Here is a 24,093-nt window from a genome sequence, read left to right as displayed (position 1 = left end):
GTTCGAGCCCAGCTCGTCATATGCTCATTCAGGCCCATTTACAAATCAAGCTTCTAGGTTTGAAGTTCTTAACGCAGCTGAAGTTTCTTGAGGGAACGAAAAATCCCCGTTGAACTAATTGAATGGAAACGTGGAGTAAACGAGTGCAATGACCGTGCATTTTTTACCGTCGCATTTTTTCCCCAAGTAATGGAACATCATATTTCTTGAATCATACTTCCTAATAGATTTGGCTAGCAAAAAAAAAAAATACACCGGATCATATAACAAATATTCATTCCTCTATCAAATATTCATCCCGGCAATATGTCTCCAAGTTTCCAACCCAACCCCAGATCAGAGCAAAATAAGCTTCAGTGCTTGCTTGATACGGAGTTGCTGCATATCATTAGAAAAACTAAAAAAAAGGAAGAGAAAGAAGGAAAACGTGTGGGCTTCATCGTGTATACCAATACCATGTCATTCTGTAGCTCCTATCATTCGACCAAATCCATCTCCTTCCATGCTACTCTATAAGGCAGAGTTGTGTATTCTTTCATTTCTGTTTCTACTAGAAGACATGCTAAGTCCCTGATGATCATACTCATGTCTTCCATCTTCAAATACAAACTGCCACGAGAGGTGCTTACTGAAGTAGTTTCTGGTGCTTGTTATTTGCACTGCCTGGGCCGGAAATTCTCACTGGATAATAGAGAGCTCATCAAATTTTCCAACCTTTTCGCTCCAAGGCCAGGTCTGAGGACTGTCGTATTACCAATATCAGAACAAGGATCAGTCCCATTTTCCCTGATTCCGATGCACCAACCACCAGGAACAAGCATGCCTGGACCCCGAGACAATAGCTCAGAATCAATTTTGTCAAGCACTGCATCTTCTTTGGGAAATTTCCGTGCAAATGGAGCATTACTATTAATCATATTTTGCATGTCATTGAGATTGAGGTGGTGTGGATGTTGCTTGGGAGGGTTATCCCAGGATATGAAGTGGAGGTCACTGTTCACAGTGGTGTTGCGGAACTCCTGGGCATTACATATAACAGTGTGGAAGTATCCTTCTGGGGAAGATATGAAGTTTGCGTAGTACATGAGAACAAGTCGAGGTAGGTTGTCCCATCCCCATATGATGTAATCAACGAATTGCCTCGAAAGTGCCATCCAAGCAGAACCTATAAGAAAAATCACATATTTGGTCACAGTAGCCCATTAGAGAATATGTTATAGTTTCACAATACTCATTTACAAACTTTCCGATTTCTTTTTTTGGCTAGATACAAACTTTCGGATTTCAATGATATAAAACTGCAGCATCAGGCGTCAGAGTGAATCTTCAAAAATCTGAGCTGCTTAGAATTACATAGCATCATGAATCTTTTTATATGCAGGATTAAATTGACATCATGATGAGAATCCTGCCATGTTCTTTGCAACCATCTCTCCCTTTGTACATTAAAATAACAAAAATATGAGCTGCTCGGAAGTAAACAGTACAAACCACTTCCTTTTGTTATAAATTATTCAGAGTTGGTTATAAGTTTCATAGCAAATAATCTTCCATATTTTTTAAGTAACATGAACTTGGTGTTCCTTTGGAATAACAGTCTCAGAGAGGATAATACCTTTCTGCCTTCAGATAGGATGTCAGTCAATTTATTTCCTAAAAGCATTATTGATGCAATTAAGAGGAACATATGTGGGTTCTGGAATATCTAAAGTCCAGGCGACAAGGAATCTTTGAACAAGAGAAACAAACTTGGTTTTGGGAGATTGAAGTTCCCTCCCTTTAGTTGGATCAGCCTTAAATGTTCTGTCCCCCCCGCTTCTCTCTCTCGCACACACACACCCCCACAAGAGCAATAGCAAACAGCAAAACAATAAAGTTAAGGATAAAACATATTTGATCCTCTAAACTTGATCAATGTGTCTGTTTCATCTCATCTTTCCTTTTTCCATATAGCTAACATAGTAATGCATTGAATAAATTGCTGATATGATAGGATGTCACATGCCACACATTTGTTTTTTGTTGTAAACCTAACGAAAATATCCATTTACTTTCCATTTACTTTCCCTCTGATCCCTCTGAACCCTTACACCAACTCAATACCCTCCACGAGCACCACCACCCAATCTACCAGCACTAGAATAACCATACAATCCCCTATCAATACCACCGGAACCACCCATCCACCACCAGTAAAAGAGATGACACCAACGACCAGCCTACCACTGTATGGCCCACCTAACCAAATGCCATACCCACCAGTTTCACCAAACATCAGTAGCATCTAGCTATTTAATTGACAACCACCTCAACCCACCACAACCACAATGCACTCAAGTTGCTGCTTCAAATTGAATACATAACACATCCCATAGATATTTGTTTAAATGGATGATGATTTTCAGGATTTTGATGTGAGGAACTTATAAGATTATGCTTCTGATGAATTGAGGAATTTGGATAGAGCCAGAGCAGAAGACATATGTAATTAAAAGTTCAACAACAGCATGATATTGTGCTTGGTAATGCAACAGCAATTGCGGGCGGAATATAAAAAAGATGATTGGGGATTGAGAAAGAACTTGGGCCAAGAAATTCTTTGAAAAAAAGAAAACTAAAACTACCAAAAGAAATTGTTATTGGGATATGCCTTTTGCCATTTTATTCATGGTATAGCCACCAAAGTAGAGTAGGACTGTGAGCTGACCATGGAGGAGCATAGAACTGTCATTTTCAATACCCTATTGCTTTGAGCAACTTCTATAGATTTTGACGGGCTGTGTTGTCATGAGTTTTTTGTTTCTAGTTCTGTTTCTAGTAATTGTTTGTCTGTATACTTCATGTGTACTTGGGATATGCCTTTTGCCATTTCTAGTAGAATTTTCTATTACGTGTAAAAATAAATAAAAACTACCAAAGTAGAGTTGGTCGTGATCTTGTACAATTCAAGTGATTTTTGGACATAGAAAAGGAAAGGGGAAAACATAAAAGATATCCAGGCCCGACTCCAATCCCTGTTCACCTACTATAGAAGATATAAAATATATCAAGGGAAATTACAAAATAGAATTCTAATGTCTATATATTACAAATCGACCTTTTTATTTCCAAACAGGTTGATTCGTTGACGATACAGAAAATGAAGTCCTCATTTCAAAAGCTGCGCACCAAATTGTATCCTAGAAGATGAAGCAAAACTTATACTACTACTAGAAGGGCATTACTAATGGGAATTCGAGCAGACTAGAGCAAGGTTACTTTCTGTAATCAACACGGCACGCATAAACAAACCCGATTGGTAGAATAACCATTACCAAAACATAGACGTTTATTTAATAATGACCCTAAATTGATAAAAGCACAGGTGACAAAAAGCTTCGCACCTGTGAAGAGTTTAAATGCTGTTGGCACACTTCTCCGCTGTGTGACCCAGAAAACATCAGCTTTCTTAGTCATGTACAAACCCGGGTCTATAATTATCGGTTTTGCTCGCTGATACCTATGTCAAATTCAAATATAGCATCAAGCAGTCATAAGAGTTCATTCGCCAAATCAAGGATATAACCAAGAAAAACAGCCAATAACGAAATAAACTAAACAAGCAAAGATTAAAATTTAAAAAAATAAAAAAGGAAGAAACATTCACATACTCTTTCCAGCCAATGTTACTAGTATGATCAATGAAATTGAGATCCCTCGGGAGGTACGAAAACGTGTGCAACAGATCTAATTCCAATCACACGAACAAAGAAAACCTATCAAAACAAACCCAAAATTTCATTTTGAAGCCAAATAAACAAAAAACGAAGACGCACCATCCTGGGTGACTAGTGGATAATCCGTAGCACTTAGATTGATAAACCAGTCCCAGTCCCCTCCTTCCCTCAACAAAATGGCGGCGGCGTGGAGCGTGTTGGCCACCATGGTGGGGCCCCGGTACGTGACGAGATTCGCCTTGGTGATCATCCAGACATTCCGGAATCTCGCAAAGACCGGATGGTCCCGCACGTAATTTTGCAGATCCGAGCGCTCCTCGGGCGGGGACTCGAGGTCCAAATGGACCACGTAGCGATTACGAGGGTGGTAGAGAGCCTGAAGAGTTCGCTTCAGCATGTGGCCGTCGCCGTTGGAGCCGGAGATCAGGTAGGCAAGCACGGGTGGAGGGGGCAGAGTGGAGGTAGGGATGACATGGAGCTTAGACTCGACGAAGACGGAGCTGGAGGAAGTGACGGAGCGGTAGAGGGGAAGGAACGGTGTACCGTCGGATGAGGTTAGCGTTGTAAGGAAGAGGAGGAATAAAGAGACAATGGAGCCTATCGCCAGGGGAAAGATCCATTTCCTCTCCATGGTTTGTTGATGCCTTATGTTCATGTAATAGCTCTTCAACCTCTTCATTTTCTTTAAATTAAATTCCTCAACTTTTTTAACACTTCTCTGTCTCTTAAATTTAACAGAGAGAGAGTCGGTTTAGGTTGATGTTGAGCTGCAGAGAGAGAGAGAGAGCGAGGAGCTGGATGTTGAGGATGAGTGAGAGTTGGGTTCAAGTAGAATAGGGTAGGCTTCGGCTTGCAGAGAGGGGAATAGGAGTTGTATCCGCAGTTGATAATGCATCGTCTCGCCGTGAGTGGAGGGTTAAATTAACTTAAAATTTTGGTAGTGGAGTTTGAGTAAAAATCTAGTCTGTGATCAAACGGCTCAGGATGGCTGCGTCTCAATATTCTTGATTTCTTGGTACTGGTGGGTACCCACTACCCACTTCTTAGATTTATTTTTTTAATACAGATCTTTTTGTACTAAAGGATTTTGGTCTACCAGATTAATGAAATTACACTTTCTTTTATAAGTTTTACTATATATAAACATAGTTACGCACTAATTTATATATTAATATTAATTTATTCATACTTAAAATTTAAATTAATACTATTTTCAATAAGAAAAAATCTAGTTGTAAACAAAATTATGCACTAATATATGCACTAATTTATTATGATTGCTCAAAAAGTAAATTTTATTGAAAACAGTACTAATTAAAATTTTTAAGTATAAAGGAATCAGTATTAATACACAGATTAGTACGTGACTTTACTTATATGTAGCAAAATTCTTTCAATAAAATCTACTTTTTAACCAATCACATCATATTGGTGCACAGATTAGTATACAATTATGATTGTAACTATATTTTTCCTTCTTTTATTCCTTCTGTCGTTTGGTTTTAAGTTCCCTATTTTTTCTGTTTGTTGGAGGAAATACAAAATGCCAATTAAATTGTCAAAGGTATAATAAAACATCCTTTTATGGCTCTTTTGTTTTCAAGGGTTTTTTCTTAGATGTTGGTTAAAATTAGGTAGTTAGGACCACAAGAAAGAGATTAAATTTTAAAAAATAATAAAAAATAATAAAAAAATTAAATTAAAATTAGGCATGATAAGGATAACCTCACCAAAACTGTAGTCACAGGGATTAATGGATGCTGCGTCACTTTGTTAATTATGAAATCTCAAATTCAGTTTAGAATTCATATGCTATTAATTATCCAGTATCCATAATGCGACTTGACTTTTGGTATTAATATATATATATATATATAATAGAAACAAATGGAGATACTTTATTAGATACTGTTCCCTTGTACCGTCTTATGGGATTTTACTTGCCTTAGAAGGACATCTTTATTCAAAGCCATCAAATCATTTCACAATATTGCATAATGCACGCGCCAACATTGACTAAAAAAAGGAACTCCATAAATCACCACTTTTGTAGGTAAGCCACTACAAGTTCATCCCATGTTTTGGATTTACTTTTTTTTTTTTTTTTTTTAGCCCTCCAAGAGCATGGATATCACTAAAGGAGGAGAAAAAGTGAGGTCCATCTCAATATCAGAGACAAAAAAGAGGATAGTATCAACGATCAATGACTTGAAGAAGTTGAAACATAAAGTTTACTTAGCTATATTACAAACAACAAAGTTAATCGAGTTTAAGATCTTTTAAGCTACCTAAAGGCACAACGAGGGATGTCCGTAAAAAATTACAGACAAAATAAGAAAAATAATAAAAAGATAGAAATAAAACTAAAAGTTACAAAATATCATGTCAAAAGTCAAAAATTTTGTTTCTTAAAGAAAAATAAAGACAGAGTCAACTAACATAGTAATCTTTTATAGATATAATTATAGTAATTTATTTTTACTGCAGAATATCTGATTTGAACTATAGTTATTATCTTAAGAATGAGCCCGTCATCGTAGCACTTTTAAAATATTAAACTGGTCTCATGACCTAAAAGTCAGGCTTTACTGCCACCTTAATGGTACAAAAACTTTATAGTTATTATGCTTGCACGTTTTGTAACGTGATTTTATGTAAGTTGCAAGACGAAAATTATTCTTGGCCTTCAATGCAAATTATAAGCCTTTCACATACCAGTACTCAGCGTCCTAACTGTGGGTCCCCAAATTAATTAATTCTTCAACGAACGTCCCTACATGACGGCTAAAATGATCGCAACCATCCGTTGGACCGTTACTAACTTCGATCTTCAATGAATCTAGTTGTATCACTGTTACATTAATTTTAAAATTTTCAACTCTTTTTTGTAAGTATTTAATAATTTACCCCCATAGATCTCCTTTATTCTTTCCTTTTTTTAGGAGGCCCCAAAAGTGGCAACCTTTCGTGTTGGTTATCGCACCTAATTTTTTAAAGGCCATCGGATCCCTTTGAGGAGGCTTCACAAATCACAATCTTTATGTTGATTCTCTCGCTTACGCTTCATATTTCATACCACGAATAAATGTTTTTTTTTTTTTTGTTGATAATTATATAATTCGTGCACTATATTAAATGGCTTAAAAAACTCAACGACCTATTCTTGCGGTCAAAGATATATAAATAAATGTAAGAGAATCCATGCCAGCCTTTGACATGTTATTGTCAGCCTAGTTTATGCTTTAGCTTGGGTTATTGTTTAATTACGCATTCTGATTTAAATACTGTACGTACAAGTTAAGCTCATGGCGGCATGGCCCATACACCAACTCCCTCATGGACTGGAGAAGGGAAAAAAAAAAATTACAATTAATTAAGAATGGAAGAATATTCGCAAAGCGGCCAAGATCATGCATTATTCTTCATAGAAGACAGCCTGGCTGTTTTTTTTTTTTTTTTTTTTTGGCTTGGAAAATACATAAAGTTTTATGTTTTCATTTGTCGTACTCATCATGACATAAAACGAGCTGAACCAGAGATCCTGATGATCATGAGGATGATTCCTCCATTCATAGATTTAAATAGTGCTTGTTACTACAAGACAGTTTTTCTTTGCACATTCAAAGAGATCCTGATGATCATAAGGATGATTCCTCCATTCAAAAAATTCTTACAACTATAATTAGTACAGTCTACAAAAAGCAGGCACTTGGTCCACTTGGATATGAAATATTCTTGTGTTTTGAGAGAGTGTTCGATTCAGTAACTAAAAAAAAGAGGCATTTCCCTGTTGCATTATTTTGTTATGTCGAGCTAGATGTTTTCTTGGTTGAAAAATATAAAATCACAACGAGGCCTGAGAAGAGGGATTGGTCAGAGTCCAACCTCTCACAAAAGGACCAGGTTTAAGAATCAAGACGGAGGCGAAGCTGACTTATGTGATAGGCTTAGCCACTTTACGTTAGTCTCTGGACCCACAAGATCGTGGGTCATTATGTCTCAGCACGAGCCCACATACTGGACCAGAGCTCTAAACTTCTTGTACATAATTGGGCTTTAAATGGGAAATTCGAATAAGTGGGCCCACGTAGATTATTTTCGATTACAGGAAGAGCAAGGAGGAAATAATTAAGAGCACCAGCTCCATCAATGAATTGTTAAACCGCCTCCCTGATGCGTTGGAAGGAGGAGGAGAAGGAGCAGAAGTTGGACGTTCAAGATCTGTAACATTTTCCTTGGAGCAATTGTAGTTGCAGCGACTAGGACGAACAACTCTATACACCCCCAATGTGACGCCCCCAAATCCCCACGCCCGAACACGGGGAAATCGAGACGTCCGGATGGTGACAACCCGGGTCACCATCCTATCAACGGGTGCCGAGTGTGTGCAAAGGCAACAAATGTGCACGAAAGAACACGCAGCGGATAACGAAAGTCATAACTAAGTACCAGAATTTTTCTTAACGTAATACAAGCTGTTTAAAACGTACATAGATAAAATATTACAAAAACACAAATACAGCTTTAAACAAAGATAAGACATAGCATCAGCAACCCGGCGGAGCCGCATCCTCGGGCTCAGCCTCCTCCTCCTCCTCCTCGAACTCTGCACCAAAAGCTACGGAACGAAAAAAATGGTACCGCAGGTAAGTAAAACCCAAACACCACCAGATAAAAACACATAGAACTCAAACAACATGGATGCAAGAAAAACCAATGCACATGCCCCGCAAAACCACATCTTTTCCACGCACGCCAAAAACCCATTTGGCCCAAACCACCATTTTCCTCGAAAATGGATCAAAAGCCTCAAAACCAAAACTCGCCATTTTCCCAGAAAATGGCCCGCATCCGAAAACCATAAAAACACACCGGTTATGCATGCACCATGATCTCCCCTAGGGATCATCCGCACACCCTGGCTAAGTGCCACACCGCAGGTAAGGACCGCGCATGTGACACCTAAACGAGCGATGCCCAGACTCGCGCCCCGCGCGTACCTGGCCAGGCCATCCTCTAGCCCTCGCCAGCGAAGGGCCACGGAGTCGGTGAGTAGAGCGATGCCCAGACTCGCGCCCTGCGCGTACCTGGCCGGGCCATCCTCTAGCCCTGCTCCCGTCGTCGCCCAGCGACAACTCAGGGGACGTCACTCAGTATTATCCACTCCCGAGTGACCAGAGGAGCTCCACCGAGATAATAACCCATCCCGGCTTGGGCTCGTGAGACACACGCACCCGAAAATCCAATCACGCCAGCAAAACAGGATTTCTCAAATAAAATAAAATAACCGTGCATGCCCCATGCAAATGCAATAATCAACGCACAAAACAAGCAGCCAATCATAAAACAATAAATCAAGCAACTCCGTCCTCCATCCATCCGACCCCCGAACTCCTCGGACTCAGTCCGGAATCAACCAACCAGCAAATTAATTAATTGAAAGAGCAATATATATTTAAATCTGAAAATAGGGTTTGGAAAATACTTACAGCGCTATATGGCAATTTTAGAAAACACGCGGCGTTGCAAACGGCGCCGGAAAAGCAACGTCACAGTGAAAATTCACTGTGGCCGTGGGTTGTGAAAAACTCACTTTTGAACGGGGACAAACTAGGACACGAAACTGATAGGGAATGATCTAGGGATGGTTGTGAAGCTATTGGAAGTGATGAACGGCTGTGGGTGGCGGTGGAATCGCCGGAAATGGCCGAAAAACGCAAATCGGAAACTAAGCTCGTAGGAGCTGTTCCGGTGGTCGTTGGAGGCCGGAAATGGGTGGGTTAGGACGGCAAGGGACCGGTGATGAAGTGGTGAAGAAATGGTGGCCGGAGGTGGAGCGACGGCGGCGGATCGGAGCAAAATCCGTGCAGCCTTTGGAGAGCTTTTCCGGCCAAACGGCCGGCCGGTTGGGGGTGGGCTTTGGAGGGGTGGTGCGCCGGAGGGAGGGGAAGAGTTTGGGACCGGTGGTGGGCCACACGGTGGCCGGAAGGCACTGGGTTGGGTTGAAGAGACGTTCGGCGTGAGGGAGAGGGAGAGGGAGGAGAGAGAGAGCTCGGGGGGGACGACGCGGGAGAGAGAAAGAAAAAAAAGAAAAAAAAGAAAAAAAAAAAGAAAGGAAAAAGAAAAGAAAAAGAAAAAAAAGAAAAAGAAAAACGAAAAAGAGATGTAGGGAAAAGAGGAGATCTAATCCTCATTCCGGGAAACAAAACTAAACCGCCAAAAGAGATTAAAAACCACAAAAACAACTAAAAGAAATAAAACACAACATCAAATAAATTAAATTAAATTAAAAACTAATTTAAAAAAAATGCAATTAAATTAAAATAATTAAACTAATATATTAATTAAAATAAAAACAATTATTTCAGCGAAAATATACTCAAAAGCGGGTCATCACATCCTCCCCTCCTTAAAAACAATTTCGTCCTCGAAATTACAAATCAACCACCAACTTAAAGCAAGCCACAAGAAAGCACATAAACCATCTGTGATCAAGATTAAGACACATACCTTCCTTATTCGAACAAATACGGGTACTGCTCCCTCATGTCCGATGCTCGCTCCCAAGAGAAGTCTTGAGCTAACGGATCTCCCCAAGCCATTTTAACTAAAGGTATCGTCTTGGACCTCAACTGTTGCTCCTTCCAATCCAAAATCTGCGACGGAACAACTTCGTAAGTGAGATCCGGTTGCAACTGAATACCTGCTGGGTCGACGAAACGTGGCTCTTGCTGTCCAAAGCTCTTCTTCAGGGATGATACGTGGAAGACATCATGAACATCCCCAAAATAATCTGGCAAAGCAACTCTATAGGCGACGGACCCTACTCTCTCCAGAATCTGAAAAGGGCCGACGTACCTCGGATCTAGCTTCCTCTTCTTACCAAAACGCTTAACACCTCTCATGGGAGAGACTTTAAGGTAAACCCAATCACCAACTCCAAAAGATAACTCTCTCCTCCTTGTGTCAGCATAACTTTTCTGACGACTCTGAGCTGCCGTCATTTTATCTCTAATGATCCGGACTTGGCTTTGCATCTCTTGAATTATTTCGGGTCCAATTACCCTACTCTCCCCAACTTCATCCCAACACAAGGGCGACCTACACTTTCTCCCATAAAGAGCTTCATAGGGAGCCATCTGAATGGTCGCATGGAAGCTGTTATTGTAGGCAAACTCAATGAGCGGTAAATGATTTTCCCAACTCCCATGGAATTCCATGACACATGCTCGCAACATGTCTTCCAGGGTCTGAATGGTACGCTCTGACTGGCCGTCTGTCTGCGGGTGATAAGCAGTACTGAACTTCAACTTAGTACCCGAAGCTGCCTGCAAACTCTTCCAGAACTGCGATGTGAACCTCGGGTCTCGATCCGACACTATACTCTTTGGTACGCCGTGTAGTCGCACTATCTCTTTGACATACAAACGGGTCAACTTACCCAAAGAGTCGGTGTTATTAACAGGCAGAAAATGAGCACTCTTCGTTAACCGGTCCACAATCACCCAAACAGAATTCTTCCCACTAGGCGTTCTCGGCAAACCCACCACGAAGTCCATCGTGATATCATCCCATTTCCACTCAGGAATCGGGAGGGGTTGGAGCATACCTGCAGGTCTCTGATGCTCGGCCTTTACCTGACGGCACGTGTGGCATTTCTCCACATATAAGGCAACGTCTTTCTTCATTCCATCCCACCAGTAATTTTTCTTCAAATCTCGATACATCTTTGTACTGCCGGGATGAACTGAATACGGGGCCGCATGAGCTTCCGCCATGATCCGTTCTTTGAAATCTGAGTCCTTTGGGACCACTCTGCGATCTCGGAACCGAAGTATCCCATCATTATCCATGCTATAATGCAACGGCCCTCGAGATTTTCGGACTCTTTTCCTGATGTTCAGCAGCTTCGGATCCTTTCTTTGGAGAGCTTTCAATTCTTCAAAATCAGTTACCCGAATATCAAGAACTGAAGACAAAATCTCTACTTGTTGCGAACTCTCTATAAGGAGCCTTCTCATCCCACAAAGCAACAACTCCAATTCTGACGGCTCGGCTTCATCTTCCAAATGTGACTTCCGGCTCAAAGCATCAGCAACTATATTAGCCTTCCCCGGATGGTACTTGATCTCACACTGATAGTCACTGATTAGCTCCAGTCATCGCCTCTGCCTCATATTCAGATTTTTCTGGGAAAACAAACGCTTTAAACTCTTGTGATCAGTAAATACCTCGCAAGCTTCCCCATACAAGAAGTGCTGCAAGATCTTAAGGGCAAAAACAATCGCAGCCAATTCTAGATCGTGCGTCGGATAATTCTTCTCGTGGTCCTTTAGCTGACGAGATGCATAGGCTACAACCCGTCCTTCCTGCATAAGGACACAACCCAAACCGAACTTAGACGCATCACTGAAGACTACGAATGGCTTATGCGGTTCTGAGAGTGCTAACACTGGTGCCGTCGTCAACCTGTTCTTTAATTCCTGGAAGCTTCTCTCACATTTCTCTGACCAAACAAATTCTGTATTCTTCCGAGTCAAAGCTGTGAGAGGTCCAGATAGGCGAGCAAAACCCTCTACAAATCTTCGGTAGTAACCGGCGAGCCCCAAGAAACTCCTGACCTCGCGCACTGTTGTCGGGCGCTGCCATGACAATATGGCTTCTACCTTACTAGGATCAACTGCCACTCCGCCCCGGGAAATTACATGCCCGAGAAATTTAACTTCTTCCAACCAGAATTCACACTTGCTGAGCTTGGCGTATAGCTGGTGTTCTCTCAATCTCTCAAGTACCAGACTAAGATGATACACATGCTCTTCAACATCTCGGGAAAAAATCAGTATATCATCAATGAACACCACCACAAAGGAATCCAGATAAGGTCGAAACACTCGATTCATTAAATCCATGAACGCTGCAAGGGCATTAGCTAACCCAAACGGCATCACCTTGAATTCATAATACCCATACCTCGACCTGAAAGCAGTTTTAGGCACATCCTGGTCTCTGATTCTCAGCTGGTAGTATCCCGACCTCAGATCAATCTTAGAGAACACGGCTGCTCCTTGAAGCTGGTCAAACAAATCATCAATCCGCGGGAGAGGGTATTTATTTTTGATGGTCACCTTGTTCAATTCCCGATAGTCAATGCACATACAGAGGGTTCCATCTTTCTTCTTAACAAATAAAACTGGTGCACCCCACGGCGACGTACTAGGCTGAATAAATCCCTTTTCTACCAGTTCTTGCAACTGAGTCTTCAACTCTTTCAATTCAGCCGGTGCCATGCGATAAGGAGCTTTATGCACATGAGCCGCTCTAGGTTCCAAATCTATAACAAACTCCATCTCCCGAACAGGGGGTAGTCCGGGCAAGTCATCCACAAACATATCGGAGAATTCTTCCACAACTGGGATGTCTGCCAAAGACTTCTTCTCAGACGGCGTGGACACCATCTGCACCAAGAATGCATCCGCTCCCCATGCAATCTCTCGTCTTGCCTGAATCGCCGATATAATCATTGGCTTTTCTTTTAATCTACTCCCCGCAAATTCCAGACAATCACCATCTGGAAGCTGAAAGCTAATTATCCGACTTCTGCAATTAATACTCGCAGAATATCGGTATAGCCAATCCATCCCGAGGATAATATCGAAGCCCAACAGCTTGAACACCACCAAATCCGCATCCAAGAACCTTCCCTCAAAATTTAACGGGCATCCCAAAGCAACCTTGGAACACCACACCATCTCACCATCGGGTAGAGCCACTACCATAGCCTTCGGCAACGGTTCTGTGACCAAATCACACACCCGTGCAAACGTGGAAGACACAAACGATTGTGAAGCACCGGAATCAAACAAGGTACAAGCATAAAACTCATACAAACGGACTCTTCCTGAACCAAACACACAACCCATGAAATCCAAAAAGCAAAGAATAAACCAAAAACACCAAAAGAAATAAATCCAACTTAAAATTATATTAATCCATACCTGTGATTACTCCAACATCATGGGTCGCTGGTGCCTCGTCATCCACCTCTCCGGGTGTGACAGCATAAACCCGGGCTTGCACTGTTTGTCTCGGGTTTGTCCTTCCACCGCGCCCACTTCCACGGCTTCCTTGAGCTGCTCTTGGACATTCTCTGGCAAAGTGACCCTGCTGGCCACAATTATAACATCGAGCCCCACCAGAAGGGCACTCACCCACATGGGCTCTATTACAGACTCCGCATACAGGCACACGTCCTCCCATGCGAACACTTGAAGATGCTTGCGGTCAAGTCCCGATCCGCTGAACAAATTTCTGAGGCGAACCCGAGCTGCTTCCTTCACCAGAAAAACTCCGCCTCTTATGCCCTGGAGGGGAGCCCATACTCAGATTGTTTTCTCGTTCCACCAGGGTGGCCACATCCACTAATTCCTGAAAAGTGGATATCCGATGGCTGACCACCATACAGCGTATGTCATGACGCAACCCCTCCTGGAAACGATCTGCTCGCATCTCCTCAGTGGCAACAAGGTGAGGAGCAAACCGCTCAAGTTCTATGAACCTCCGAGCGTATAGTTCCACTGTCGCGCCCCCTTGGACCAGATTGGAGAACTCTCTTGCCTTTTGCTTCCTTACCGTTGCGGGAAAGAAGCGGTCATTGAACTCCTTCTTGAAACGCTGCCAGGTCACCGCAGCGAAAGATCCCAGTTCAGCTTCCAACAACACCCTCTTGGTATCCCACTAATCAGAAGCAGTACCTTGCAAGAGATAGCTGGCGTAGAGTACTTGTTGCGCCTCAGTGCATCCACACACCTCAAAGGTTTTCTCCAGATCTTTGATCCATTTTCCAGCCTGAAGTGGATCCTCATTTCCAGTGAAGTGTGGAGTCCTATGGGCCAGGAAGCGCTCATAGGTGCATCCGGCTTGCACCATGCTACTGGACCCTCCTGGATACATCCAAGGCCATCCCTGATATGGCCAAGGACCTCCTGGTTGTGGCCAAAACCCTCCTTGTTGCGGACAAGGCTCTCCTGACGGTGGATAAGGTCCTCCTGATGGTGGCCAAGGACCCCCTTGTTGTGGCCAAGGTCCTTGTGGTGGCCAAGGCCCTGCCTGTTAAGACCTCGCACTCTGTTGCATAAATTCTGTCATCTGCCGTATTGCTTCGGCTAAGGAGTCATCCCTGGAGGTATTGTCCCGTGGCTCCTGAGTATTTTTCCTTGGTCTCCCCATTTTCCTGTCACAACACCACTCTTGACCCTCCTTTAAGAAAACAAATAAAACCATTATAAAACCAACAAAACAAAACCACACCACACAGCAAGAAACGAAAGAAACCAACTTGCAAAAACATAACCAAATAAATACAAACAAACAAACAAGCTCAAACAAATAAAACAAATAAAACAACTGTACTTAACATAATTTTTAAAACACAACTTTAAAAAGCATTCTGGTACTGCCTACGGGACATGTGGTTTTACCCAGAGCCAAACCGCTCTGATACCACCTGTGACGCCCCCAAATCCCCACGCCCGAACACGGGGAAATCGAGACGTCCGGATGGTGACAACCCGGGTCACCATCCTATCGACGGGTGCCGAGTGTGTGCAAAGGCAACAAATGTGCACGAAAGAACACGCAGCGGATAACGAAAGTCATAACTAAGTACCAGAATTTTTCTTAACGTAATACAAGCTGTTTAAAACGTACATAGATAAAATATTACAAAAACACAAATACAGCTTTAAACAAAGATAAGACATAGCATCAGCAACCCGGCGGAGCCGCATCCTCGGGCTCAGCCTCCTCCTCCTCCTCCTCGAACTCTGCACCAAAAGCTACGGAATGAAAAAAATGGTACCGCAGGTAAGTAAAACCCAAACACCACCAGATAAAAACACATAGAACTCAAACAATATGGATGCAAGAAAAACCAATGCACATGCCCCGCAAAACCACATTTTTTCCACGCACGCCAAAAACCCATTTGGCCCAAACCACCATTTTCCCCGAAAATGGATCAAAAGCCTCAAAACCAAAACTCGTCATTTTCCCAGAAAATGGCCCGCATCCGAAAACCATAAAAACACACCGGTTATGCATGCACCATGATCTCCCCTAGGGATCATCCGCACACCCTGGCTAAGTGCCACACCGCGGGTAAGGACCGCGCATGTGACACCTAAACGAGTGATGCCCAGACTCGCGCCCCGCGCGTACCTGGCCAGGCCATCCTCTAGCCCTCGCTAGCGAAGGGCCACAGAGTCGGTGAGTAGAGCGATGCCCAGACTCGCGCACTGCGCGTACCTGGCCGGGCCATCCTCTAGCCCCGCTCCCGTCGTCGCCCAGCGACAACTCAGGGGACGTCACTCAGTATTATCCACTCCCGAGTGACCAGAGGAGCTCCACCGAGATAATAACCCATCCCGGCTTGGGCTCGTGAGACACACGCACCCGAAAATCCAATCACGCCAGCAAAACAGGGTTTCTCAAATAAAATAAAATAACCGTGCATGCCCCATGCAAATGCAATAATCAACGCACAAAACAAGCAGCCAATCATAAAACAATAAATCAAGCAACTCTGTCCTCCATCCATCCGACCCCCGAACTCCTCGGACTCAGTCCGGAATCAACCAACCAGCAAATTAATTAATTGAAAGAGCAATATATATTTAAATCTGAAAATAGGGTTTGGAAAATACTTACAGCGCTATATGGCAATTTTAGAAAACACGCGGCGTTGCAAACGGTGCCGGAAAAGCAACGTCACAGTGAAAATTCACTGTGGCCGTGGGTTGTGAAAAACTCACTTTTGAACGGGGACAAACTAGGACACGAAACTGATAGGGAATGGTCTAGGGATGGTTGTGAAGCTATTGGAAGTGATGAACGGCCGTGGGTGGCGGCGGAATCGCCGGAAATGGCCGGAAAATGCAAATCGGAAACTAAGCTCGTAGGAGCTGTTCCGGTGGTCGTTGGAGGCCAGAAATGGGTGGGTTAGAACGGCAAGGGACCGGTGATGAAGTGGTGAAGAAATGGTGGCCGGAGGTGGAGTGACGGCGGCGGATCGGAGTAAAATCCGTGCAGCCTTTTGAAAGCTTTTCCGGCCAAACGGCCGGCCGGTTGGGGGTGGGCTTTGGAGGGGTGGTGCGCCGGAGGGAGGGGAAGAGTTTGGGACCGGTGGTGGGCCACACGGTGGCCGGACGGCACTGGGTTGGGCTGAAGAGACGTTCGGCGTGAGGGAGAGAGAGAGAGAGAGAGAGAGAGAGAGAGAGAGAGAGAGAGAGAGAGAGAGAGAGAGAGAGAGAGAGAGAGAGAGAGAGAGAGAGAGAGAGAGAGAGAGAGAGAGAGAGAGAGAGAGAGAGAGAGAGAGAGAGCTCGGGGGGGACGACACGGGAGAGAGAAAGAAAAAAAAAAGAAAAAGAAGAAAAAAAAAAGAAAAAGAAAGGAAAAAGAAAAGAAGAAGAAAAAAAGAAAAAGGAAAAAGAAAAAGAAAAAAGAAAAAGAGATGTAGGGAAAAGAGGAGATCTAATCTTCATTCCGGGAAACAAAACTAAACCGCCAAAAGAGATTAAAAACCACAAAAACAACTAAAAGAAATAAAACACAACATCAAATAAATTAAATTAAATTAAAAACTAATTTAAAAAAAAAACGTAATTAAATTAAAATAATTAAACTAATATATTAATTAAAATAAAAACAATTATTTCAGCGAAAATACACTCAAAAGCGGGTCATCACACCCAAGCTGGCCAGGGTGAAGAGATCCTTGCTGTTATGCTCACCAAAAGAGAATATGTACCCCAGTGACGCCGAGGGGAGAGAGATTCCTACTTCAGTGCTGCACTGGATAGGAGAGTCTCTAGCACAAGTGATAGAAATATGAGTGCTGCTGAAGTTCCCACTTTCTGTACCTGCCCACATTCCACCGCCACCACCATATAAATCTGCATAGAGGTACTTGTGTTGTCCATGACATTGACAATGGCAAAACACATTGCCATCAAAATTTAGAACTTCCAACAGATTTAAGTCGTGCAGAAACAAAAGAGTTCCATATTTCATAGTTATTGTCTAGAGTGAGACACATGTATTGTCAACACTGAATTACTTCTGCATTGTAGTATGTTTGAATATTATGGTATTATCTTCTTTATGCAGGGCAAAAAGACAGCTTTTGAAAGTATATATTACCTCAAAAGAAATGAAGAAAAAAAATAACCCTGCTAAAAAGTTATGGTAATATGGTCATCTGTGCATTTACAATGCTAATTGCTAACTAAATGATGGGAAAAAAAAACCAAGTAAGATGTAGTAACATAATTTCTCATAAATCAAAGAAATGTAGTCTATTTACCTTCCATACATGCACGGATCATTCATGGACCAATAAAAGTAACCACCTGTGATAGATGCAGATCCTAAAGCTTTGTTTACATCAGAGTGGTTGTAACCCATTACAGGGAAGATTGGGTCAATAGATCTAGCAGACGTATTTCCCCCAGGAGAAGTTGGGGGATTGTAAAGAAAGGGGCCCTCATAAATACGCCATCCATAGTTACCACCCTTGGTGACTATATCCACCTCTTCATATTGCTCCTGCAAGATCAATGACTTAGTGGTATTATATCAGATAAGAGTAATGGATCTTAAAGGAAGCTCTCATTAAAAAGAAACATACTTGTGTGTGCACGTGCACGCATATAAAGCAACAAACCATGGAAAAGAAAATAGTCGTGTGGAAGAAAATTAATCTTGGAGCCTTCCAACCTGGCCAACATCTGCACACAGGAAGTAGGAAGGCCTTTCTGAATCAAAACTGCATCTCCAAGGATTTCTAAATCATATGGCCCAAATTCCAGGCTGCAATTGCTTATCTTCAGCAAATGGATTATCTCCAGGGACAGAATAATTTCCCCATAGATCAAGGTCAGAAACTACCTCTGCATCTGCAATATATTCCAAAGGAAATGCACAAGGAGAGTTGCTTTAGTGAAAAACAATATTAAAAAGAAGACCGGAAAACTTCAAGTGATATTCCACCTAATCTCTTGTTCTAGAAAATACAGGCCCCACTATAACGAACTTAACAAGCAGGTCTCAATTGCACAGGATTTGTTACCCAGATGACTAACACAAAAGAGGGGGTGAATTGAGTTATATTTAAAAAAAAATAACAATTATAAATCAAATATAGAATATAAAATATAAACAAAATACGAAACAGTAATAAATATAAAGAGTAAGGGTAAGAGAAAAGCAAACTCAGTATGTTAACGAGGTTCGGGCCCATTGCCTACGTCCTCACCTCAAGCTACCCCTTGAGGATCCTCAAATTCACTATTCAACCTCCTTCAGGTGAAGATAGAAACCTATTACACCTTTGAACAACAATGCTACAAAGGATCCGTGTAGAACACCCTCTATACTTGCAATCACCTTACACGTGGTGATTCAACTATTCCCCGTGTAGAACACTTTCTACACGCACAAGAGTTATACACACCCTTTTCTGATACAAGAGCTAATAGTGGGTAGGTTATCAGAAAACACTCCTCAATGAGTGAAATAAGAATAATACAACGTAAACTATATCTCTCAAAATGAACAAGGATTAAGGCTCAATGCTTAGAGAAGAGAGAATGAAAGTTTTGAATGAATGTTGTATGCTCTGGATGTTGTGAATGTGAAACTCTCAAATGATCTATTTATAGGCATATGAGACTTCATATTCAAATTAAAAAAGATTCACATGTCAAAGACAACATCATTCACTTTTTCAAAAAATTCAAATAAAAGATTATTCTTTTTTAATTGTCAAAGACAACATCATTCATTTTTCAAAAACTTCAAACCTAATCTTTTACTTTTTACATATGAAAAAAGGAGCACATCATTTATTTTTCAAAAAATTCAAACATAATCATTTACTTTTTGCATATGACAAAAGGAGCACACTTTACTTTTCAAATATTTCAAACAAAATCATCTACCTTTTGCATAAGTCAAAAAAAGCATCAATCACTTTTGAAAATATTCAAATAAAACATGCACATGTGAAAGATGACAATCAATCATCTTTAATATTTTCAAAGTTCAATCCTTTAATCAAGGCATGCACATGTAAAAGATGACAATCAATCATCTTTCAAAATTTTCAAATTTAATTTTCAAAAATATTCATGCACATGTGGAAAATGTATTTTAATGCTTTATGATAAAATATTAATTTTGAGCATTAATCCTAATTTCAAATTTTGAAGAGATTTACAACATTACTTTATAACTTTAATGTGAATTTGTTCCCTTCTTGCTCATGCTTGTTTCCTTGATGTGCTTGATTCCATTGTGTAGACAACTTGAACTTGAAACTTCTTTATTATTTGAATTCATTTGTTATCATCAAAATCCATGTGTAGATATATAATTATACAAAACTTGAAATCTTAGATTCAACAAGATTTATATTTGATATCACATTGACAGACACCTAATTATATTGTCAAGAAATAGTGGATTTGAAAGTTTAAAAATGGAGAAACAGGAACCCTGTTGGAAGTCAAAAGGTCATTTGAGTAACATGAGTTTGCTTAAACATATTTCAAAATTTAAATGCCCAAAACCGCCTCTGTCCTTTCACTGAAGCAAAACTCTTGAAAGATCTTCTGTTTATTATCACCAACATTGCTCATGATAAAGAAAATAACGATTGATCCCCTAGCCATAAACAAACATAGAGAAGTATTTGTACCCTACAAGAGTAAAAAATGCCTTATGCCAGTAATTACTTGGCATATTATCTATGTCAAGCCTCAAAATCTTTCCGAGCAATGACTTCTTGTTTTGTGCAAAGTTGTAAGGATCACCAACACTTCCACCATCTCCCATCATGAAATACAGGTAACCATCTTCTGGTCCAAAAAGAATCTGACCACCATGGTGAGAAGTAAATGGAAGGCCTATAGTGAATATTCTTTTGACTTCTTTGGGTTTGATACTTGTTACTTGTAATTTAGATAAAATTCAAACCAGTAAGCAGTAAAATTATGAGAAATGACTCCTCAAAAGCCATGCAGAATTTACCGAGGAAGGTTGTGATGTGCTACTATTAGCAGTAAACTCTGCTATGACGCTGGAATATTGACAGGGCTGTGCCCCATTGTCAGAGTCTAGCTTCGAAGGATCACATCCTAAATCTAAGTTACATGAACATCTTCCTGAACATTCTGGCCACTGAACCTTGTCGCAGTTAAATGAAGCAAAGAAGCGACCGTTCTCTTGAAAGTTGGGATGAAATGCTATTCCCATCAGCCCAAACTCACTTTCAGAATATACTTGATCAGTCAAATCAAGAAAAGGATTTGATTCATCTATTGTTAATAGTTCTCCTGATCCCTCCTCGGGAACAGTTGCCAACCATATCTTACCAGGTTGGTGAGATAAGAAGACTTGATTTGTTCCATTAGGATGAGCTACCATGTTAAGGTAGGATCCATTTCCAATTTTCTCAAGGCAAATACCACTGGGTGGAGTTAGATTTTCGGTATGATTCAGAACAAGCGTTCCACCTTAGATTTTCGGTATGATTCAGAACAAGCAGTCCACCATCAAAACAAACCGCTCCATATTCAGAAGCACCTCCAAATTCATTGCAGAAAGCACTTTTTGACAGCCATATATCAGCCATCTTTGTAGTAGAATTAAGTGGCACTCCACCTCTATCTTGCAATGGAAAAAGAGAATTTGATATAGAGACATTTTTGCACTCATCCCATACCTTTGAACAAAAGCCAACTTCTGTGAGTTGGGACTGAGGTGAGTTTGCGGAAACAGTAGAATTGCAGAGAACAGGAACCTTCCGAGGTGCCGATTCAATTCGGTATAGTTCTGCTGAGAACTAATCACATCTCTGCCATTCATATCTACTGATATATGTTAGTGTGAAAAATATTTCCACATCTGTAATAATAGGTATAAACAGTAAAACTAACAATGTTAGTTGCAACTGAGCCTTGAAGGCTCATGCGAGCAATTAATGGTGAGAATTCTATTTGGCTGCAAGTTTCAAACTCTCATCCAAAATGCAGAAATCAACGTCCTGTTTTTCTCTATGCCATATGTTGTAATTGTTTCAAAGGCTCTCAGTGAAGTGCTGATTTCTCATAAATACAAAATTGCTGGAATTTATTAACTGTAATTATTCTATCACTTATGTTTAATCAATACTTAAACCATATGCCATGCTTGATTCATTGAACGATGTATTGTTCACTTAATATCCAAACAAGCATTATGGGTGTTTTGTCGTGCGTGGGAGGCTTCCTTTCTCTTATCATCGAATCACATGATATAAACCAATTACACATAATTACACATAGCTACAATCAAAGGAATTGCAATAAATAGCAGTAATAATGCGAGAAGTTAGAAATGACTATTCAATCATATAACATAAAAAATATAAGAAAAGTAACAGGAAAAAAACAGAACAACTTTTTCACATGCAAGATGGAGATTGGAAGCACAATAACGTCTACAAACAAGTGCGTTCCATAATCAGTTGAAAGTTACCGCGCAGAGTATTGATTTGAGAAGTGAAGTGCAACCAACATCTGAAACATTCATTGCTTTAATTGATTATGTAATTCCATATCTTCAGTATGGTTACAGCAAGCACTACCATCGTATTGACAGAAAGCAATCGGGGTCTTTGGGGTAAAAGGTGATCCTATTCAAATAGAAAAGCTATGAAATCGGTCAAGCTGCAAACATATCATAAACGTGGATAATTTGAACGAGTTAATAAATATATCAATGCTTAATTTGATTGCCAATATAAGTCATTAGAAATCCAACCTACTACTACATCCCCAGTTTTCATGTCAGTATGCCAGTTTTTGGCCATCAAATAAGAAGAACGTAAAAAGAACTAAAAATGTGCAGATATGGAGGAGAAACACCTACTCATATTAGTACACAAGGGATGTGAAAAGCAAAGATTGATCAGTAGCAGCTGAGAAAGCACGAAGGTAATAGTCAGAACACCTCTCATCTCTCTTGAAAAAACAAGTAATTACAAACAATGGAGAAAACCCGCCCTTCAATCTCCTTGTATAGGGAGAAACACAGAGAGAGTTTTAGAAAACCAATCACTTTTATTGTTATCTAAAGACCCCGCAGGAAAAAAGAAAAATCAGATACAGAACAAGTGTCTGGGTAATCAGATACAGAACACGTGTTTGGGTATTAACAATTCTTTCTTCCCAACACCACCAATAACCAAGTTGATGTTTTTTTCTGTTTTAAAACCTCTAACCTATCAATTTCTCCTGGGCCCATCGGCAACAGTTACGTATTATTTGTCAGTTCGAGGGAGAAATGAATAAAAAGTTTGACATTTGGTTCTTCAAACGCCATGGTTGACTTAACCGGAATACTCAAACTTATTGAAAGGGGTGGCAAAGAAAATGCACCAAGTTGACCTTGAAATCTACATATTGGGAAGAAAAAAAAAATGCTAAACGCACGGAATCCGTGCGCACGGGCAAGACTCATGGACAGAGTATACACTGTTTATGCGCCTTGCTTTCGCCTAGCTATGTTTATTGGAAAAAGGGAAAGCCATCAAGTGGGTTCGATTCCAACAAGACAAAAGAAGCAAATGGGACGAGAGGTACGGTAAAATTCAGACTTACAATTAAAGAACAAAAAGCGACTTGATTGCTGTCTCTCTTTATCACTACAAAATATTTAAATTCTGTTTCCTTCTAATCCTTTCTATAGGAAAATATTAGTTTCACAGAGAATATCTACCGAAATTCTTTATCCAAAATTTTTTTAAAATTTTTTTTACTTAATTATTAAGTAAGTATTTTTAAATGAATATATGATTTTTTTATTTTAAAAAATGTTTAAATAGTTAAAAAAATGTGAAAGAAAAAGTAAAAAAATAAATAAATAAAAAAGAGAAGATTTGCACTCAACGGCAAAGAAATCTTGTGTGTAAGTGCATGATTTATTTCTGTATCAAAAATTTTATGTATAATTAATTTTGTGAACTCTTTTATGTATTTTAATGATATGATTAATTATATATTAAAAAAATTAATCTAACTAATTATATCAATAAAATATATAAAAATAAATAAATAAAAATAATTATAAGTATCGTTACTATTTCTGTATTATCTATCTCCCCTGGTTTTGAGGCGTGTTGGCTCCGGGTTCAGGGTAATGGCGGTGGGTGCCTAGTACCTACCCGGCTGTCAGACGGAAACTGCATAAACCTCGGTGTGTCTCTTGATTCTGTCCGGCCCACACGATGTCTTCTAAATTCTGAATCTGTCTTTAATGCTAATATCCTTTCTGCATTCCC

At 40.6% G+C, this 24,093-nt stretch overlaps 1 protein-coding gene and 1 pseudogene across 1 annotated transcript; both read right to left on the bottom strand.

Moving 5' to 3' along the window:
* Window positions 1-259: 259 nt before the first annotated feature.
* LOC122302502 (beta-glucuronosyltransferase GlcAT14B-like) lies at window positions 260-4,623 on the bottom strand. Its single transcript, XM_043113798.1, has 4 exons — window positions 3,816-4,623; window positions 3,651-3,726; window positions 3,384-3,499; window positions 260-1,165 (listed from the first exon to the last, which is right to left on the bottom strand). Exons 1-4 carry the CDS (start codon window positions 4,393-4,395, stop codon window positions 651-653), a joined length of 1,287 nt encoding a protein of 428 aa, XP_042969732.1. The 5' UTR covers window positions 4,396-4,623; the 3' UTR covers window positions 260-650.
* A 2,566-nt stretch (window positions 4,624-7,189) lies between these two features.
* LOC122305684 lies at window positions 7,190-22,770 on the bottom strand (annotated as a pseudogene).
* Between the last annotated feature and the right edge of the window lie 1,323 nt (window positions 22,771-24,093).

Source organism: Carya illinoinensis, chromosome 3, assembly GCF_018687715.1.
Source record: "Carya illinoinensis cultivar Pawnee chromosome 3, C.illinoinensisPawnee_v1, whole genome shotgun sequence".
In the NCBI taxonomy this organism is placed as follows: Eukaryota; Viridiplantae; Streptophyta; class Magnoliopsida; order Fagales; family Juglandaceae; genus Carya; species Carya illinoinensis.
This window is presented reverse-complemented; position numbering and strand designations above follow the sequence as displayed.

Coding starts and splice junctions, on each gene's coding strand:
- LOC122302502 (XM_043113798.1), bottom strand. CDS start 4,395: ATGAAGAGGTTGAAGAGCTATTACATGAACATAAGGCATCAACAAACC. Junction 3,500..3,650: donor AGTAACATTGGCTGGAAAGA/GTATGTGAATGT, acceptor AATTTGACATAG/GTATCAGCGAGCAAAACCGA. Junction 1,166..3,383: donor AGCATTTAAACTCTTCACAG/GTGCGAAGCTTT, acceptor TTTTTCTTATAG/GTTCTGCTTGGATGGCACTT.